Source organism: Taeniopygia guttata, chromosome 37 (assembly GCF_048771995.1).
Source record: "Taeniopygia guttata chromosome 37, bTaeGut7.mat, whole genome shotgun sequence".
Taxonomy (NCBI): Eukaryota; Metazoa; Chordata; class Aves; order Passeriformes; family Estrildidae; genus Taeniopygia; species Taeniopygia guttata.
The window spans coordinates 6,062,047-6,082,049 of record NC_133062.1 but is presented as its reverse complement, the minus strand read 5'-3'; the positions used below and the strand labels follow the sequence as shown (position 1 = coordinate 6,082,049).

The 20,003-nt window shown below is 53.8% G+C and overlaps 1 protein-coding gene across 1 annotated transcript in view; it reads right to left on the bottom strand.

The window, feature by feature from the left end:
• Positions 1-20,003, bottom strand: part of LOC140681608 (uncharacterized) — a 370,130-nt gene that overhangs the window by 149,867 nt on the left and 200,260 nt on the right. Inside the window, 1 exon segment of the mRNA XM_072921594.1 lies at positions 7,490-8,337. Within this exon segment, the coding sequence (XP_072777695.1) occupies positions 7,490-8,337 (848 nt within the window).

The following is a 20,003-nucleotide window of genomic DNA, read 5'->3' as shown; positions in this document are numbered from 1 at the left end:
CTCTGGGCTCTGGCTGGGAACAGCCTGGTCTTGGTGCCGTGGGCGCAGGCAGGAGTTGAGGCAGGTGAAGAGGCAGTGAGCAGCTTGTGTTTGTAGAGGGCCTGGGGCTGCACGTCTGAGCCTCCACCTGGAAAGGCACTTGGGGGAATAGGAGCTAGAGCTGGAGTGCCTGTCCTGAAAGGACATGAAGTCCTTCAGCCTTGCCAGCGTTTCCTAAGGGTGTGTTGGTGTTGAGCAGAAAAGCTGCACATTTGGGGAAATGCCTTTGGTGGACAGGGGCTTGCTTCTCAAGGAAAGTGCTTCCCAGGGAGCTCCCAGTGAGGCAGGTGCAAGTGTCCCCTTTGGCTCTCTGTGCTCCTTTCAGTCCTTGAGGCCCGCTGCACTTGGCAGAGGGACAGGGCAAGGGAGAAGGCTGTGAAGAGCAGGTTTGGCATCCACCTGGACCTGCAGAGACCAACCCAAGCACCTGCAGCAGCGTGTGTTACCCCCTCTTTGGACAGAGGGGTGAGCAGAACCATCTCTGTCCATCTGTGAGCCCCAGAGCTCTCTGTGGGAGCTGTGAATTAAAAGGCCTTTACACACTCACATTTCACATCTTCCCTGTCTGCTGTGTTTCAGCTCTTGGCAAGATGCATTTGCCTCCTGCTTGCTGGGAGCTGCTGTGGCCCAGGGCCAGCACAGAGCTGGGCTGGGTGGGCCAGGCAGTGTGGTGGAGAGTCTTGGCTGATCTTGGCGTGTACCTGGCCTCAGAAAAGGCTTGGAAGGTTTTGCTGCTGGCTGTGTCACGGGTGCTGCGTGGACACGAGACAGCCGCTCCTGTCCCGCTGGGTCCCAGCAGCGCCTGGCAGCCGTCCTGCATCCACGTCAGGATGCTGGCCAAGAGAGGCCCTGGAAGCTGAGGCAGCTGATTTGAAGCTTTTGCAGGTGCCAACAGGTCAAGGCCAACAGTGTTCCCTCAGGATACAGCATTCCTGAGGGGCTTCCCCAGAGCTGCCTGATGCCACCCACTCCTTGTGGCACCAGTTGCTTTCCTGTGGAAGGTTCTGCCTTCCCCAAGAGCACAGAGGGAGCTGGAGAAAGAGCTTGCCAGGCTGCTCTCCATCCTTTACCAGCAGCCCTGGGTGAGCAGAGTAGTCCCAGCTGAGCGCAGATGTGCCAATGGAAGAGCCGTGCACAGGAAGGCTCAGAGGGAAGGATGATCCAGGATCCATAGGCCTGGCAGCCTGAGCTTGCTCCAGGGGAAGGCCTTGGGGCAGATCCTCCTGAGTGCCATCACACGGCACGTGCAGGGAACCAGGGGGTCTGCTGGAGGGTGGGAAAGCTCTGCAGAGGGACGGGGACAGCTGGGGGTTCTGGTGGGGTGTTGGGGGCTTCTGTGTGGGAGTTTAGGGGGTTGGTGTTGGTGGGGTGTTGGAGAAGGAGTTGTCTGGGAGGTGAGAGGTCTAGGCTGGAATTTGAGTCAGTTTGAAGGCACCATCTGTGATTTGGCACAGATTTGGTTACAGAGGGCTCAGCTCTGTATATCTGTGAATATCTGTGACTTTTCCTCTTCATGGTCCTGACTCTCCTGCAGGGACCGATGGGGGCGAGCTGTACTTTATTGGCCACTTAGATATCTCTACCAGGGGAAGAATTAGCCCCTTTTCCTTCTACTCAGAGCTTTTATATTCCTTGAGAGAGTTAGGATATTATCATCCCTTCATAGAAAACCATTTGCAAAGCAAAGAATGGCCCTTAGTTTTTCCTTTTTTTTGTGTAGTGTTCTGTTCTGTAAAGTGACCCTCAGTGGATGAGGTTAAGGCAAATGAGTTGCTGCTTTGAGATGGGAAGCAAAATTCCAAATCTTCATCTCCTCACACCATCCCAATTAATTTGGGAAGTTTGCAACATTTTGAAACTACTTGAGTTGTGCAACGGGAGTAAAACTTTCCTGAACTGAGGATTCTTACTTGCCAGATTCTTCTGTGCCTTTGCTGTTAAGGTGTTTTTGTGCTGAAGGCAATAACTTCAACGAGAAAATAATTTCAGCATGGGGTAAGAGCTTCTGACAGAGACCAAGTGTTGCCAGCAGTTGCTCCAGGTGCTCCTGCCAACAGCCCCTGCAGGCAGGAGCACAGCCCCCAGTGCACGTGGGTTTGGCTCCCTCTGGCACAGAAGCCCCCAAGGGGCACAGGTCTCTGGGGCAGGAGACGGGCACCAGCGCTGCCAGGGCTCGGGGGTGGCAGGTCTGCTTGGGCAGGGACTCTGCCTCACCTGCTGGTGTCAGCGCTCCCCGGGCCCCAGGGCTCAGAGCAGCATTCCTGCCCTGGCCCACAGTTCCTTGTGTGTGCCACACCCGCGGGTTTAGGATGGCAGTGGGCTGGGACGTGTCCCGAGGAGGCCGTGGCAGCTTCCATGGAAGGTTCTGTGTCCTTCCCAGCGCGGCTGCGTCGGCAGCCCTGGGGGCTCCTTCTGCTGCTCTGAGCCCGCAGAGCAGGGCAGCGTTTGCTGATGGTCTGAGCCGTTCCTAAAGATCCTGTTGGGCTGTCTGACACTTGGGGCCAGGGATTCCTTCCAACCTGGGCCACTTTGGGGGGCTGGGGGTGGCCCCAGGGCAGGTGGCAGAGTGTGCAAGGGCCCTTTGTTACACGGTGCAGCATGGTCACTGTGGAATGGAACGGGACAGGGTATCCAAGGGCCCTTTGTGACACGCTGCAGCATGGAACGGAGCTGGGTGTCCAAGGGCCCTTTGTGACACGTGCTGACATAGGAGGTGGTGGTGACAAGAGCACACCACAGTGCTCGGTGCATGCGACAAGGACAGGACGGGACAGAGCAGTGCTGTGAGGAGCCCCCGCATAGCGCAGTCATTCGTGTCTGACCCGGAGCTTTTCCAAGGTGTTATTCCTGCAGCTGACCTCGAGGCCAGACCATAGAACTTGCTGACCTGTGGCCTTCCCGAGGCTTCTCTTCTGCAGGTGCCCTCGAGGGCAGAGTGTGGGACTTGGTGCCCCGGAGGCATCTCCCATCCCTGCTGCCGGTGCCCTCGAGGCCAGAGCACCATCCTTGACAGGAGTCTCCTGTCCTTGTGGCAGGAGCCCTCGAGACCAGAGCGCAGGACTTGCTGTCCTGAGCCTTCCTGAGGCTTCTCTCTTGAAGGTGCCTTCCAGGCACGAAAGCAGGACTTGCTGACTCGGAGTTTTCTGAGGCATCTCTCCTGCAAGTAGCCACAAATCCAGTCACTGACATGGAGCAGAGACCCCCGAGAGTGCCCAAGCTGGCCTGGGTGGAGGAAGAGGAAGAAGGCCCTGGAGCTGCCCCTGCACACGAGACTGTGACACGGCACCAGAGTGCGAGGCACAGCTCCGGGTGCTCCCCGTGAACCTCAGCTCTGGGACCACTGTCTGCCCCAAGCTTCAGGGGCTGCAGGGGGAGCCCGGCTGGGCTCTGCCCTGGGGCCATCCTGCAGGGACAGCTGCACACAGGGAGCATTCCCTGCCACAAAGAGCCAAGCCAGGGCTGCAGGGCAGCTGCTCCAGCCCCGACTGCACTGCTGAGTGCTGTGCTCTGGGGCTGGGGCTCCCCGCACAGGGGACTGCACTGGTGTGCCAGAGGAGACAGAGAAGCTGCAGCTTCAGCCTAACTGAGGTGGGTGCGTGGGCTGGGAAGAGTGGGGAGGCTCAAGGGGATTCACAGAGCTCATCCTGCTGCAAGGACAAGGAAAAGGGAGTGGGAACTCAGCAGTGAGGAGAGCTGGGGGCTGGAGAGCAGCTCTGAATGACACTAAAATCCCACCGGAGCTCTGAGACATTGCTGCTCCTCAGCCAGTGACAGGATGAGTCCCTAAGCCTGGGGCTCGGCCTTCCTCATGGTGAGGGGCACCAAGGAAGGCAACAGTGTGATGGAGACTGGAATGGGCTGGGAACTCACTGGGGGAAAGGAGGGAGCAGTTGGGAATTAAAAGGCATGTGGGGAGAGAACAGTTCAGAGAAGGGCTGAGCTACAACTTGAGCAAGGTGCAAAATGTCATTTGGGGTCATTCCAGATTGATTTCATTTCAGAAGTTATTGAACAAGTGTATGTTTTGAGTGGTGCCATGTTTTACCTTGGAGGTGTACACTCTGCAAACTTGAGCTGTGTTGCTGAAATGCTCAAGCAAGTCTGTGCTGCAGGGCACCCCATTTCTCCTTTGGCTGATTGCAGCCCGGTGCTGAGCTCCAGCAGGGCCCTGGCAGAGCCCAGAGCAGCCTCAGCACCCGCAGAGCCCGGCTGCAAGGAGAGAAACCAGAAAGTCCCGTCAGCTGAAGGCTCCTGTCCCCTTGTCCCAGCCGCCCGCGGTGCCCCGCACTTCCTGATCCAGACTGGACCACACCTGGAACGCTTCCTCTACAAAAACTAACAACAAATTATTGAAAATAGATTACAGACAAATAGGGCAACAAGAAAAAAGGTCAAAAATCTTATCTCTGTCAGAGGCTTGGGGAAGGCCCAATCCCTGCATGCCAGGGAAAAACCCACCATGGGTGAGGGAAGCCCAGGCTTTCTCCCTTCCCCCTGCACTGCCCCCATGGTGATCCCAAAGCAAACAAGGGCAGTGGAGCAGCCCAAGCCCTTCCTTGCCTGCAAAGCAAAGCAGCCCCTGCACAGGCTCTGCAGTCCCACCTCTGCTCCCACCATGGGGGTTTGTTTGTGTCAGGCTGGCTGCCCCAGCCCAGCCCCAGCCCGGGGCACGGTGGGTGCTGGGGGCTGTTGGCAGGGCCAGGAGCCCACTCCCATTTCGTACCCACCCCAGCCCATGCCCCCAGCCCTGCCAAAAGCAGCCTGGCAGCCGACTGAAGGATCAGCTGCATCCGCCCCAGCAAAGGGGGAACCTTTGGTTCCCGGCCAGGCTGAGCAATGCCCAAATCTGGGAGCATCCCCCTGTGTGTGGACTCATCTGCAAATTCCCTGTGGAACCTGGCTTTAAAGGAGATGTCAGAATCAAAGTCCACCATCTTCAGCCTGACGGTGGTCAGGTGGAGCAAGAGGTTCTCATCCTCGACGTCATCCTCGACGTCATCCTCGCTGCCCCCAGCAGCAGCAGGCCCGACCCAGCTTTGCTTCCGAGATCAGACCAGACCGGGCGCTCTCAGGGCGGTGTGCCATAGGCACCTGGCAGCCCCTCAGCAGCGCCCTTCAGCCCACCACACCACCCTCTGGGCACAAGCCCAGAACCCCAAAGGGGCTCAACAAGCCCAAAAGGGCCGCCCCTGCCCACAAGGGGATCAAGAGACAGACCTGAGCCCACAACACACACACAAGGGATAGAAAAAAAACAAGGCCCATGTCTAGGTTTGAAAAGACAGGAGTCTGTGAAGGAAGGCAAAAGCCTCCTGTGAAATGGAAAAGGTAAACCCCCTCCCTCTAAATTATCACAATTTAAAAAAAGGCTCTCAGGCAAAGATATGGGAATGGGAATAACAGTTCTTTACCAGGAAAAAAACTAAATAAGAATAATAATTTAAAAAATGCAATTAGTACAAATGAAACTAGTGATGGAGGCAGAAACCTGACACCCTGAGGAGTCAGGATGTTGGTAGTAGTCCAGTTAAAACGGTGGCTGCTCCTCCTGGAGTGGCAGATGAAATGCTGCTGAAGTGGTGATCTCTAGAAGAGTGGAGTTTTCTCTGAAGGTCTGGTAGTAGTTGGGCCTGGTCTTCCTCTAGGAATTCAGCAGAGAAGAAGCTGGTGGGATGAGGTTCTGGGGGTCCTGGTGGGCACTGGAAGGGTGTTTGGGGGTACTGGGTGTGACTGGGAGGGACTAGAGTGAGCCTGGAGGAGCTGGATGGAGATTGGGGATGGAAAAGCAGAGATTGGGATGAGGTTGGTTGTGCTGGAAAGAGACTGGGAGGTGTTTGGGTGAGTCCTGGTGGGGCTGAGAATGGACTGGGAGAGGGTTTAGGCGTACTGGGGTGGTGGGGGGAGACTGGAAGGGGGTTGTAGGATTCTGAAAGGGATGGGAGATGCTTTGGTGGGTCCTGGGGAGGTGAGGAAGGGATCATGGCAAGTTTTGGGGGGTCCCGGGTGGACTGGGAGCAATCAGGAGGGTGCTTGGAGAGGCTTGGGGTGTCTGTGAGAGGTTTTGGGGGGTCCTGATGCCTGCAGGCCTCCCAGAGATGCCGCTGGACGCCACCAGCAGCAAGATGCAGACGGGGATCAGGGACTACGAGTTGGGCTTTGTCTTCCTGGTGCTGGGGCTCGGCTTCTACCTGTGCAAGTGGGTCAAGGGGGGTCCCGAGGGTCATGTCCCCTCTCCCCAAGACTGTGGGTGCTCCACCCGGGGCCCCCAGCCCGGTGTCACCCCTGTTTCTCTGCCCACAGATCTCCTGAGCCGCCGGCGGCCGCAGAGCTTCCCTGTGGCCTCGGGCCCAGCCGGGATCCCCCGCTCCATCCCCACGCTGATTTTGGGGGGTCCTGTGTACCCCCAGCCCTGCTGTCACTCTGCCCCTGCCCGCCTGCTCCCAGTGTTCCCAGTAACGCTTCCCAGTTAAACCCAGCCCAGTTTATGGGGGCACTGGGGAGGGACTTGGGGGGACCCCACGGCGGGGCCGGCACTGGGCAGGGAGGGCGGGGTCCGGGTGGGGAACACTGCCTGCTGCGGGTCTGCCCGGCAACTGCTGAGTCATCAGCGCCGCTCTCTCTGATTGGCTGACTCGTGTCCACCGCATTCTCTCATTGGCTGAGGAGAGGCCCGGGAGTGCAGAGAAGGAACGGGAGAGATCCCGCCCCGAGCAGCGGCACGGGGACAACAGACCCAGCCCGGGCACAGGGAGGGAATTTATTACCAACCAAACCACGGCAGCACGAGGAGAAGGGAAAGAAATCCCTCCAACACCTTCCCCCCACCCAACGGGGATCACCCACAACAGGGTTATCCACCAGGGAGAGACGGGGACATCCGAGATTAGACCAAAGCCAATTTTATTGTGTGTACCAGGTTTTTATACAGGGATTTACTTCTATGGTGCTTATATAGGGCTCTGTTTTTGGTAACAATTTCCCATTGGTTACACATTCTTCATGACATGACATCACCTGGTAACATTATTTTATCACAAAGTCTCACACCACGTTGTTTGGTCACTCCTTGCCCAGGGAGACTTAAACTGTGTCGGTGTCTCCCACAATTTCTGCTAAGTCAGGCCTCAGATATCGGGCCCCTTTATCAGCTCCATTGCTTTACTCTCTGTTTTATTCCCCATACGGGGGCACCAGGGCTCTGCCCAACGGGGGTCACTGGGGATCATCCAGCCCGGATCCTCCCATGGGGGATGGAGCTGGAGCAGCGCACCAAGCTCTTCCCTCACTCTCTTCCCTCACTCCAAGCTCTTCCCTCACTCTCTTCCCTCACTCCAAGCTCTTCCCTCACTCTCTTCCCTCACTCCAAGCTCTTCCCTCACTCTCTTCCCTCACTCCAAGCTCTTCCCTCACTCTCTTCCCTCACTCCAAGCTCCTCCCTCACTCCAGGCACTCACAGGGCTTCCCTTAGTGGTGCCTCCGTTGGTGCTGGGTCAAGTTTGAGATCCTGGAGAAGCTCTTCCCACACTTCCCACACTCGTAGGGCCTCTCCCCGGTGTGGATGCGCCGGTGCCTGGTGAGGCTGAAGTTGCGGTTGAAGCCCTTCCCGCAGTCGGGGCAGCGGAAGGGCCTCTCCTCTGTGTGAATCCGCTCATGTAGGAGGACACTGGAGCTGGTCTGGAACCTCTTCCCACACTGGGGACACTCGTAGGGCCTCTCCCCAGTGTGGATGCGCTGGTGTGTTCTCAGGTCTGAGCTCCACCCAAAGCTCTTCCCACATTCCAAGCACTCATAGGGCCTCTCCCCAGTGTGGATCACCTGGTGCTCAATCAGGTGAGACCTCTGTCTGAAACCCTTCCCACACTCCCCACACTCGTAGGGCCTCTCCCCAGTGTGGATGCGCCGGTGCACGGTGAGGTCGGAGTTGTGCTTGAAGCCCTTCCCGCAGTCGGGGCAGCGGAAGGGCCTCTCCTCTGTGTGAATCCGCTCATGTCTGAGGAGATGGGAGCTGGTCTGAAACCTCTTCCCACACTGGGGACACTCGTAGGGCCTCTCCCCAGTGTGGATCCTCTGGTGCACGATCAGTCTGGATCTCTGGCTGAAACCCTTCCCACATTCCAAGCACTTGTGGGGCTTCTCCCTGCCATGAGGCTTCTCCACCAGCTCCGAGCTCCGGCTGGATCTCCGCCCGCCTTCCTGGCTCAGGGGGGCTCTTTCCTCCCCGCAGCTCCCTGGGCTGGGTTTGCAGCTCCTCCTCCTGCAGCATCTCCGGGGCTTTTCCTCCTCCTCCATCCAGACACGCCCAGGGAAGGAAAAATCCTGGTTTGGGGAAAAAAAACAAGAGGAGAGCACCTTGGACTGGAGATTCCTCCTTGCCCATGTTCATCTCAGGAAGTCATTGGGAATCTTGTGTTTGTAAGAACCTCCAAAACACCAAGATTCAGCCCAAAAATCCTACAAACTTCAAGATACAGATCAAAAACTCCCCAAACATCACAAGTCAGCAAAAACCTCCTCAGAAACATAAAGATTCAGCTGCCACATAAAACCAAAGCACCAACATTTAGCCCAAGAAAGCTCAGAAACACCAAGATTCACCCTGGGAAAATCCTGGATCCCCCTCCACAGTCACCTGCTGCATGTGGGGGGAGAAACGATCCTGGGGCTGGGGGGAGGCTGCAGACACAGGGAGGGGTGGAACCTTCTGCTGCTTCCTCTTTCTGCTCCTCCTCCTCCTGTGTCTCTATTCTTCCTCACACTCCTCTTCCTCCTGCTATTCCTCCTTCTCCTGCACAATCCCACCTTCTCCTGCCACCTGCATTGTTTGACCATTCTGTTCCTCAAGCCTGCTTCTCCTTCCCTTCTCCTCCTGCCCCCAGGCCCAGCACCCACTGCCGGCTCCCTCTTCCCCCCAGACCCACAGCATCCCAGCCGAGGGGCAGGGATGGAGCTGGGGCAGGTCGGGCTGGGGCAGCGCTGGGCTCTCGGCGCTCCCGCCCGCACTCGGTCCCCACTGCAGCCGCTCCCGCCAGGACAGCGCGGGGGGGCCCGGCCTTGGCGCTGCCCCACTCCCACCTCCCCAAATTCCCCTCGCGGGGGCGATGGGGCCGAGGCGGGGAGTCCAGTTGGGGAAGGCTCAGAGGGCCAGGGAGCTGTACACAAGGGAGTGACAGGAGAAGCCATCGATTTCAGAAAATGTTATTAATTGATGACACAGACTGCTGCTCAGCCAAGGCCCTGCTCAATTCATGAACTTCCAGAAGAACAACAAAGACTTAACAGAGCCATGAATATCATTTGCTATATAAAAGCAGGGAGCATATTAAGGGAGTATCTAGTAGGTGGATTGGGAAGTCTGTAGCTCTCAAGTACTTCAGCCAATGGGGAAAGCAGAGGGAGATGTGGCCAGGAGAATTAGGATGAAAAGGAGGCTGTATCCTCCAACAATTGGAGAGATCCCATGGGGAATGTCCCATGGCCTCTCCCATTTTTAGGAATTAAATTAATTTCACAGGACTCCTCTGTCTGCTTTGTGGACAGAATCCTCTGGTGATGTCAATTTTCCCGCACACCCTGGGGCAGGGAGTGCAGCTGAAGGTGCCTCACCCACTTTGGGTGATCGGCTCCCTTGGCTGGCGGCGGCACCGGGGATTGATTGGGGACCCGGGAGTGACCAGGAGACAGACGAGTGACACATCAGGGGGGTCTGTGAAGAGTCAGCAGGGAGAGAGCACTGAAAATCTCATCAGTGAGTGCCCTGGGATCTTCGGGGAGTGAACATGGCAGGGCACCCATGGAGGGGAGAAAAGGGAAAGCCAGGGAGGGCTCCTGGCCAAAGGGATGATGATCCCAAAATGTCTCTGAAGGGTCCCTTGGGAGAATGTTGAGGTGGTTTGCACATTCCCCCAGAGGTAATAAAGGACATGGACACCCAGGGGGGCAATAAGGGAAGGGGAGAAGGGATTTGGACAACAGGGGATGGATGGTGTTGGTGTGCTGGGAAGGGATCAGGTGAAGGGGAGTGTGCAGCAATATGGTTCAGGCAAGAAGCAGCAGGAGGAATCCATGTGGTAAGAAAAAGAATTATGGCAAAGAGGAGGAAGAGAAAAATACAGAGGACTGAGATGTTTTTCAGCAGGGTCTTATCCTGACAATTTGCCAGCTGATACTTTGAATTCCCAGTTTCCAGGAGAGGAAAAGCAGGAGGTCAGGATGTCAGGGGTTTCTCTGTGGTGGGCAGCGGCAGCAGCGGGCGCAGAGGTGCGGGACCGGGAGCAGGGCTGGGGGCCTGTGGGGAGCTGCGGGGCCGGGCCGGGGCTGTGGGGCAGCCGGGGCTCAGCGCCGGGCGCTGCCTGACCCCACCAGCCCCGGGCAGGGCCGGCAGTGGCCCCGGCCCCCAGGAGGCTGCGGGACGCCCCGGCCGCTGCCCGGCCCCGGGGAGCTGCCGGCCCTGCCCGCCGGGGGGGCCGCCTTTGGACACTGCGGCAGGACAGGCACCGGCTCTGCCACACGGGCTGTGCAGGGGACCCTGAGCACAAGGAGCAAAACAAAGCAACATCTGGAAATGCAGAGTGCACATGGAAGGATCAGGATTTTCTGTGAAGGATTTGGTTTGGGTCCCTGCAGAAAGGAAAGATTTTGCAGAAAGCTCAGCAGCTCTCAGAGGATGAGCACCCACAGGCAGTGACCGGGGCTGCAGGAGTGGCAGAAGAAGGCCCTGCAGCACTTGGGCACAAAGGCACAGCAGCTGAAGGCAAGGAGGGATGAGCAAAAGGCCAAGCTGAAGGCAAAGGCCATGGCAGAGTTCCCACAGCCCCTGAGGGACCAACCCCAGGGCCCAAGGGGGCCCCAGCACCCAGGGGACGGCCTCGGCCACAAGCACCTGGCAGAGGCATTGCCCTCCTGGCCAGGGCAGAGCCCACCCAAACAGCCCCTGGGAAGGAGTCAGGGCTCCAGCTGCAGCCCACAAGGACACTGCAAGCACAGACAGCAGCACCCTCAGGAGGAGCGAGTCCAGCCCTGCATGGACATGGATTGTCAGGGCTCTCTGAGCTCCCATCCCACCGGGGACCCACCACACTGCAGCCCTGGAGAACATCCAGGCTGGGTCTGCATCCAGAGGAGGCCTCTCCTGATGGACACAGGGGCCTCTCCATCCACTCTGAATCTTACACCTAAGGGGGGAAAATTGGAAAGGAATCTTTTCATTATTAAGGGAATAACTGGGAAAGCTGAGCTGGTGTCATTTGTTCAATCAGGAGCTGTGGGAGGTAAATTTGAACTAAACTAATTTTTTTCTCTTCCTACTGTGATTGTAATTGTCAAGGAAGGAATTTGATGATGGCATTGTAATATTGTAAAAGGTGATACAGAGGCTATTGCTGCTGTACCTTTGTGTCAAATGTCTGGACTTTGTAACCCCACACAGCCTCCATGCTGTGGTATGGACAGGAGAAAGAGAGCAAAACTTGAGAAAATGAACAACCAAAAATAATGATGTCTCAGCTGTGGCTCTTCCAGACTCAGAAAATAAATTGGAATTGTAGCTGAATGTTCAATAGGGCCATGCCAAAGGAATTCCTGGGCCAACAAGTTTCACCCAGTGGCCAGACTGGCCTCATTGTCTGCAGAATTGTGCAGCCACAGCTTCAACGAGAACCGAGGCCCAAAACCTGATGACAACAGGATCTCCAACTGTTCCAGTCTGCCATCAAGTTCAAGCTTTGATAACCAAAAGAGCCTCGCAATGGATGAGCAGTGCTCGGTTATTACAGTGTGAAACTTGTTCAGTGGCACAGGAGGATTCAGAACTGAGGACAGGGGAAGGGTTTAACCCAGCCTCCTGTTTGAACAGCCCCCAGAGGGGTTGGGAAGAAACCCAGCACTGCATTCAAGTGACAGAGCTCCAGACCCAGCCTGGGGGAGATTCAGGAGACATTGCCTGGCCTGAGGCAGAAAATGTCTTTGTGGATGGCTCTTCAAGGGCAGCAGAAGGGAAAAGAGTTCCAAGACACGCTGTTATTGAGGAAAGGGAATCAGACAAAGCCCAGGTTACCCCCCATGGTCAGCTCAACCGGCACAGCTGTGTGTGCTTGTAAGAGCCTGGAACTGAAATGCCCTGAGCAGGAAGGCTTCAATATCTTCTGGTGACACCATCGCACCTAACAGGGGGGCAAAAGCAATTCTGATTGCTCAGCAACCACTGGATCACTTATTAAGGTATCTTTAAAAGAAGTAATTCATAGAAAAGGGATTGTGGAAGCAACAGACTCAGACAGCAGAACTCATTTTACAGGAAAGATCCTCCAGGGGGTTATGGCAGCTTTAGGAATACAATGGGACCTCCAGAACCCCTGGCACCCCCAGAGCTCAGGCTGGGTACAAAAAATGAAAGGGGATGGAAAGAAACACCTTTGGAAGCTGGAGAAAGAAACCAAGATGCCATGGGTACGGCTTTTGCCATTGGCTTGGGGAAGAAGAAGAGCCAGACCCAGGGCAGATATTCAATCATTTCCCCTTGCAATTGATCTCGGGAATTTCTTACCCTGGGAATTCCCCACCTAGTGCAGGGTGGAGATAAGGGATGCACAGTTAAAGCAGTCTGTGGCCAGAATCCTGTCTCTGGTGCAATCTCTGCCCCAGGAAGCTGGGCTGGCACAGAGCCTGTCTTGGCACTTTGCTGTTGCCAACATCCCAGCAGGACATCGGCCCACACATCCTCTGCTGAAATCCTCGGCCTGGCCACCCTCCTTTGGCAGCTCCAGCCACCGGGGACAGCCCTTGCTGCCACTGCTGCAGCTTCAGCGCTCTCTGGGCCTGCCCTGCCACAGCTGCTGGGCAAGAGCACGGGACAATTCCACTCTGGCTCTCACTTACACTCACACACTGCCCTGCCTGCCATGGCATTGATGGAAAATACACCAGCTCATAGACTTTAACATTGTTAACCTTTCATTTCTCTACTCAGGCTTGCTTTGCCTTGGCCCTGGGGAAAGAAATGTTAAAGGTTTTGTTAAGGGATGTTGCACCACTCAATGGAGATGAGTTTAACACCTCAACACACTGGGAATAGCCCTAAAGATACTCACAAAGATAATGCCCTGCAGCAAAACATCAACCCCAGCAGCAAACAGCAACCAACACCTACCCCAGACACTGCCAGGGCTGCAGACACCTGGTCTGCAAAAGGCTGAGAAGGAAATCAGCACTTCCCACCTCATTAACAGCTGAAGCAAAGAAATCCGGGTCCAATAGGAAACCAAATACTAAAAACTGCACAATTTGAAACTTTGGAACATTAAAACAGTGATTTAGACTGGTTCAGACTGTATCAAGTTTGGGAAAAATCTAGTAAAAGCCACGGAGCTTTTACTCCGATAGTATTTTATTTATTATATACTCCGTTATGTTTTACTGATACTTTACGTGTCATGGAACGATTTTCTCTGCACACCCGGGCTATGTGGAGATGGAATGATTTCTGTTGCACATCCTGGCCAGAATCAAGGAATGCCTTGACTCTAACAATAAACATATTGGTGGAGTTTTTCTTTTTCCTGCAGTTTCAGTGCTAAGTTTAGAGCATTAGACTATTTTTAAATTACTCCTACTTCTGTATTGCCGGTTAGGTTTGGGTAAGGGATGAGAGAATGAGTTTTTACTTAGAGGAGAAGTAGAAAAAATTTCATTGACTTGGAAATTTTTTGTGTATGTTTGTGTGTGTCTCTTAGAGATAGAAAAATTTTGGTCTGGGTTTTTCGACGTTCACCTTTAGGCAACATTTTGTGAAGCTAGAAGAGATTTAAAGGTGACCCTCTAACTCATAAATAGAAGATTTGAAGGAAAAGAAAATAAATAGAAGATTTGAAAGAAAAAAAAAAGGAAAAGCAGCAGGTTGGGGGTGGGGGGGCACATGTGAGGCTGCTGAAGCTGCTCTGGAAGAGAAGCTGCATTCCAGGCACCCAGGAGAGGAGCTTTAGAAATGCAAAGTAACACTGATGGGGCAGAGTGGGGACAATGTACCTGGCTCTTCTGGTCTGGGGCAGGAATTGGCTGATTCCCTCTGCCCCTCACCCCAAGCTCTGCCTGCTTGCACAGATGGAATCTGCACAGCTGAAGGCAGAGCCCATGGTGAGGATCTGACTCTGAAACAGAAATGGCTGAGGCTGCAAAGGGAAACAGCAAATGGAGAATGTTGTGAAAACTTCACTAAAATAAGGGAGGGGGGGTAATCCCTCTGCCCACTCCAACATCTGCTGTCACTGTCTGTGCTGTACAGGGTGTATCAGAGCACTGGGGCTTTTGCTAGAACAAGTCCAGGGAAATTAGTTGGAATTCAAGTATTTGATGATGGAATTAGAAAAATGTGGCAATTGATGCAGCCCCGGCTGCAGGGAGCACCCAGAAATGGGAAAAAGATGAAGAGCCACCAGAACAAATCCTACAACACCACAGACCAGCCCCTGGGAACCCAAACCAATTCATACAAGGAGGCAGAGAACCCATTTATCATTTCAATGGCATCATTAGATTAAAAGCTGTCCTCAAAAGAAGAACCAACCAGACAGCTCCAGCTCCTGACCTTCCTGCTGACCAATCCACTGAAAGAGGAACAAAACATTTCACCACGGGATGAGATCAGATTATCTGTGAGCATAAAAAAAGGGAGTTTGTGGAAAACTAAATGGCTCAAACTGCTGTGGGAAAAGAGATGACAAGGGAAGAGTGCTGAAAAAGATAACAAAGGAAAAGGGAGAGCAGTTTATGTATTGGTCCAAACATGGAAAGGATGGGAATGGGACACGCTTTCGTGGCTCCCCGGCAGACCAGGGGTTAAACGAATGCTGCTTCTCCTCTTCTGTACCGCAGCAACTCTCATCTTTTTACCATGCTCCACACCTTGGCAGTGCAGCTCATCCAGCAGCTGAGCCAGGGAATGCAGGTGGCAGCCAGGCCTCCTGATCCACAAACGGCTACAAAAGGACAGGGAATGAGAGCACCGAGAATAATCCCAAAACCAAAGAGGACCCGGGAAGAACAAAACAGAGTCAAGGAGTGAATCTGCCTGGAGATAGGGCCAGGAACCTGTAGATAAGGAAGTAACGGGGGAAATCATCAGTTCCAATAAATTTCACAAATTGAGCCACACAATTTCTCAAAGTCCCGCTAAATTCCCGAACTCCTAGGAGAACAAAGGCTTAACAGAGCCATGAATATCGGCTGTTATACAAAAGGAGGGTGCATATTAACGAGGACAGGCAGCAGGCGCATCGGGAAGTCTGAACCTTCCAAGGGCCTCAGCCCGTGGGCAAAGGCAGAGGGAGATGCGGCCGGGAAAATGAGGATAAAAAGGAGGCTGCGGACTACAACCATGGCAGAGAGCGCACGGCAAATGCCCCACGGCCTCTCCCCCTGCTCGGCAATAAAGTCACTTTTACAGGACTCCTCGCTCTCCTCCGGCCACAGAAACCTCCGGCGACGGGAATTTCCCCGCACGCTCCCGGCCGCGGGGCAGCCCCCTCGGTCCTACCCACAGCAGCCGGGCCGAGCCAGCGCTGCTCCGGCAGCGGCTCCTGCCCAGGCCCCGGCGGGAAGGAGACCGCGGGCAGCCGCTCCCGCCGCGCCCTCAGCCCGGGGCCGGCACGGGCCGGACACGGCACCAGCGACCCGCCGCAGCCCCCTGCCGCCCCCTCCGCCCGCAGCCAGCCCCGAGCCCCCGCAGAACCCAGCGCGGCTCCCACCTGCGCCGGGGCCGCCTCCGAGCTCCGCCGACGCCGCCTCACCGCGCTCCGGCCGCTGCCGCCGCTCCCGGGCCCGCACAGACGCTCCCGGCGCCAATGGCGCCGCTGCCCAACCACGGCCGCCCTCAGCCCGCCGCCGGGGCCGTGCTGCGCCCCGCTCCCACCAATCAGCGCGCCGCAACCGCGACTGACGGCACCAGCGGCCAATGGCAGCGAGCTGGGGGCGGGCTCTGCGCACGGCCCAGACTCGCCCCGCGCTCTCAGGGCCCCCCGCGCTGCGTGAGGGCAAAGCCGGAGATGAGCAACAGCCCCGGGACGGGCCCGGGCCCGAGGCGGGATTGAGCTGCCCACACAAACAAACTTCTCCGCACCTCCCGCCACGGCTTTCCCGGCCCTGCGCCTTCCGTGCCTCCGGCTCTGCGGGAAGCCCGGGAGCCTCCCTTCTCCTGCCCCTCATTAGTGCATCGGTGCTTCGCTTTGATTTCCCCCAAAAAGGGAAACCTGCCCAAAGCCCTGTGGGTGAGCGGGGGAGGGGAGAGATTTCTGGCAGAAAACTCCCAAGAGTCAGAGCAGGATAAGGAGAAGTCAGTGCAGAGCCTTAAATGCAGCTTTCCCCACGGCTCCCTGCTCCCAGCTGCACCTCCTCCCCCGGCAGGGCAGGAGACAGGGAATGGGGCCGTGCTCAGCTCATCCCCCGCGGCTTCTCCCTCTGCTCAGGGACAGGAGTCGTTCCCTGCTGCACCCTGCGCTCTCTCCCAGCCGAGACTTCTCCAGGAACTTCTCCGAGCCGAGTCCATCCCCTGGGGCACAGCCCCCTCCAAGTGCTGCAGCGTGGGTCACTGTGCCACGGGCTCGGTCCTGCCAGGCCAGGCTGCTCCAGCGGGGCCCCTCTGCCCACGGGGTCACAGCCTCCTCTCAGGCATCGCCGAGCTCCAGCCTGGCTCCTGCAGGGGCTGCAGGGGGATCTCTGCATCCCCACGGACCTGCAGGGGGATCTCTGCATCCCCACGGACCTGCAGGGGGATCTCTGCATCCCCATGGACCTGCGGGGGGATCTCTGCATCCCCATGGACCTGCAGGGGGATCTGTGCAGCCCCATTGTAATATAAATTATGGAATAATTCGTGAATATGTAAAATATACATGAAGTCAGTTGTGCTAGTAGAAAAAGATTCTTAAAGTTTTAAAAGACCTGAAGACCCAGCCGGGAAAGACTGGAAACCACAGATGACAGAGAAAGAAAGACCTAATTTACAATTGAAAACACGTGGCTCCCTGCAGAGATGGGCACTTTGGGGGATACTCCACCAGACGCCCAAGGTGAAAAATGCACATATGTTAGTTTGAATAGTAGTGCTGTATTAACATTTTAATAGTACTGTAAATGTAGTTGTGTAGTTAAATTGAAGCTTTAGTAGTTAAAATAGAAACTATGTATCTGGGTTTTCTTTTAAGGAATGACATACTCGCTTTGACATAACCATCACAGAACACCTAAATCTTCCAAAGAAGAGGAATTTATGGTTTTCTTGTCAGAAGAATCTAATTTCTTCAGGTCTTGCTCAGACTCGAAGACGCCATGGGGATTAAAGGAAATAGTTGGCATATAACAGACAGAGTTTCTTGTTTTAAATAGAATGTATGCATAACCATGAAGGATATATGAATATGCAATACTGTAGTTTTAGAGGTGATTCCTTTGTTCACAAGGTATGCTTGTTGTGGCTTAAGTGCCCCAGAGCATCTGGACATCCTTAATTCTTTGCTTTTTATTGTCTTGTAATTGTCCTAACTCTAAATTTTTATTACTCTAATTGTATTACTATTTTAATAACCATGTTATTATTATTAAAAATTTAACAGCCAAGTGATTGGCGTTTTTCACAATTATGGTAGCAAAGGATGGTTTTTAACACCTCTCTGCCGGGGCCTTGGAGAGTCAGGGTGAGGAAGACGGGTCCTGCCCTATTTAGGCAGCCTCGCTCTGTTCCCCTGGTGTGTGACCAGACACAGGTTATGATCTATGGGCAAAAGGAGACAATAAAACAAAGAAAAGGGAAAGCATTCCCTAAAACCACAGTAATTAGCCCCAAGACTAAAGTGTACACGAAGAACCAAGACCCAAGGACAAAGGATAGGTGAGTATTTGTTGGGATGGGGCGGATAAGGGGGGAATGAATGTGTGTGACAGAAGCTGCTGGGTATCCCAGACTTGCCAAGTGATTGCTGTAGTCTCTCATGCTGCTTTTCTGTCTTTTTCATGTGAAAAACGGCTAGTAAAGAGACCAAGCGAGTGATAAAAAAGAGAGAATCCCCCCCAGAGAAACTGGGACTGGATCTTAGGAAGAAGAGGAACCCCGTGGAGTGCCGGATTGAGGGATAAGAGTGCCCAAGAGCATCCAGGATTCAAACCTGCTGGGTTGAGGGATTAACATTCCAACAGCACTCAGGGTGGAGATAAGTAATGTAGACTGTTTGAAAGTAAAAAGTATCTTCTTGTTGTATGTGAGAGTTAGTGAAAAATAAAAGTGAGTAAATGTAGATGAATGGTAGTATATGTAATGTAGATTGTTTTTTATGAGCTTTTCTTTATCTCTTTGGAGAGAGTGTTAGAGTGTTTCCTGGCAGTCGAAAAGAGAGTATTGCAGAGAAAAATTCCTCACTTGCTGTCCTCCCCCTGCCCTCAACTCTATTCATATTTTGTCCATTCCCTCTTCAAAATACAGATTTGTAAAACTCATGCTCTGTGTCCTCAGATGGCCTTCCCAAATCAAACCTTGGCTTCGTTGCAAATTGCATTGCACTAACTAGCATTGCCTTAAATTTGTTTTGGTGCAGGCAGGGTCACTTTGGAAGTAAGTTGTTGTTTACTTTGTTCCTGCAACCCTTTCAAGCTTGTGAATGGAAAAATTGTGATAGCAAACCAAGTCTTTATTTTTGCACTGTCAGCTGTGAGTGGCTGGTAGCCTTGGTGGAGGGTGCCGTGAATTACAGGCCTGCAGAACACGCATAACAAAAGTAATTTACTTTGTAAGGAAGTTGAAAAAGGGGGGAGAGGTGATTGGCAGACTCACCTCTCCAGGATGTAGGATTAATGTTAGAAAGTGGACTGATATTGGAATGTGGCTGCTGAAATGTGAAGAGAGAAAAAGAAAGAGAAAGAGAGAGAAAGGGAGAGAGAGAGAGAAAGAGAGCGAAGGGGAGAGCGAAATACACCCCCAAGGTCCCCTCAGCCACAGCTATCTGTAAGTTCTCCCCCATTCCTGCTAGGCAGAGTGACAACAAGGAGGGGGGGAAGTGGGGAAGGACAGAGTTAAACCCAAGGCTGTGAACAGGACCACCAGTAGAGATAAGATCAAGGCAGAGATTGTGACTCTCACAAAGTGGTTTATTGTCTTAAGCAAGATTTCTTTTTTCTTTCTGATTGCTGTTGTTAAGAAGAGAAGGCTTTTGTTCTGAAGACTAAAAGTCTGTAAGACTAAAACAGTTAAATGTTACCCAAAAAGTAAAAGGCAAGAGATGTGATACATCTCATGTTAAAATTGGCCTGGTCTTTTTTATTTAACTAATTATAGCTCACGGGAAGAAGAATTGGTCTCTGCAGCTTAACACAGCTGGATACAAGAAGAAGAAGTGGCTGTAGAAAAAGAGTTTAGTTAAACTCAGAAAGTTTTAAAGAAAACTAATGGTAAAAGCTAATGCAGTATTGTTTTTCTTTTAACACTATGTTATTAAGAAATCCTTTTCAGGTACCACTGAAGCAGCAATCCAAACCACGGAAAGAGGGTGAATTCATGCCAGCAAAACCAAAGGACTTGTGAAGAAACTTGAGGAATGGACTATCACATCTAAACTGGGTGATACCAAATTGACTTCCAACCAGGACTGGGTGGTAATGGTTTGGGAAGACCCAAATGATCCAAGGCAGGTACAAAGAATAACACCTCACTGAGAAATAAGGCAAAGCTTGCATCACTGGTTCTAAGCCCTGCCTGAATAAACCCTGAGACGCCTCCGACACCTCCTTGGCAGAGGAACACTGCCACTTCAAACAGGAGGATCGGGAGTGTTTCAGTCAAAGAGTTCTTATAGCCTGGCCTCAGCCTGTGGCTTGTACAGGGAAGAAGGGAAATTGCCATCAGTACCATACTGTATACTTTATGTGATTCATCCTCATATTGGACATGGCAGCTGGGTTACAAGTGAATGTTCAAATTATGGGAATAA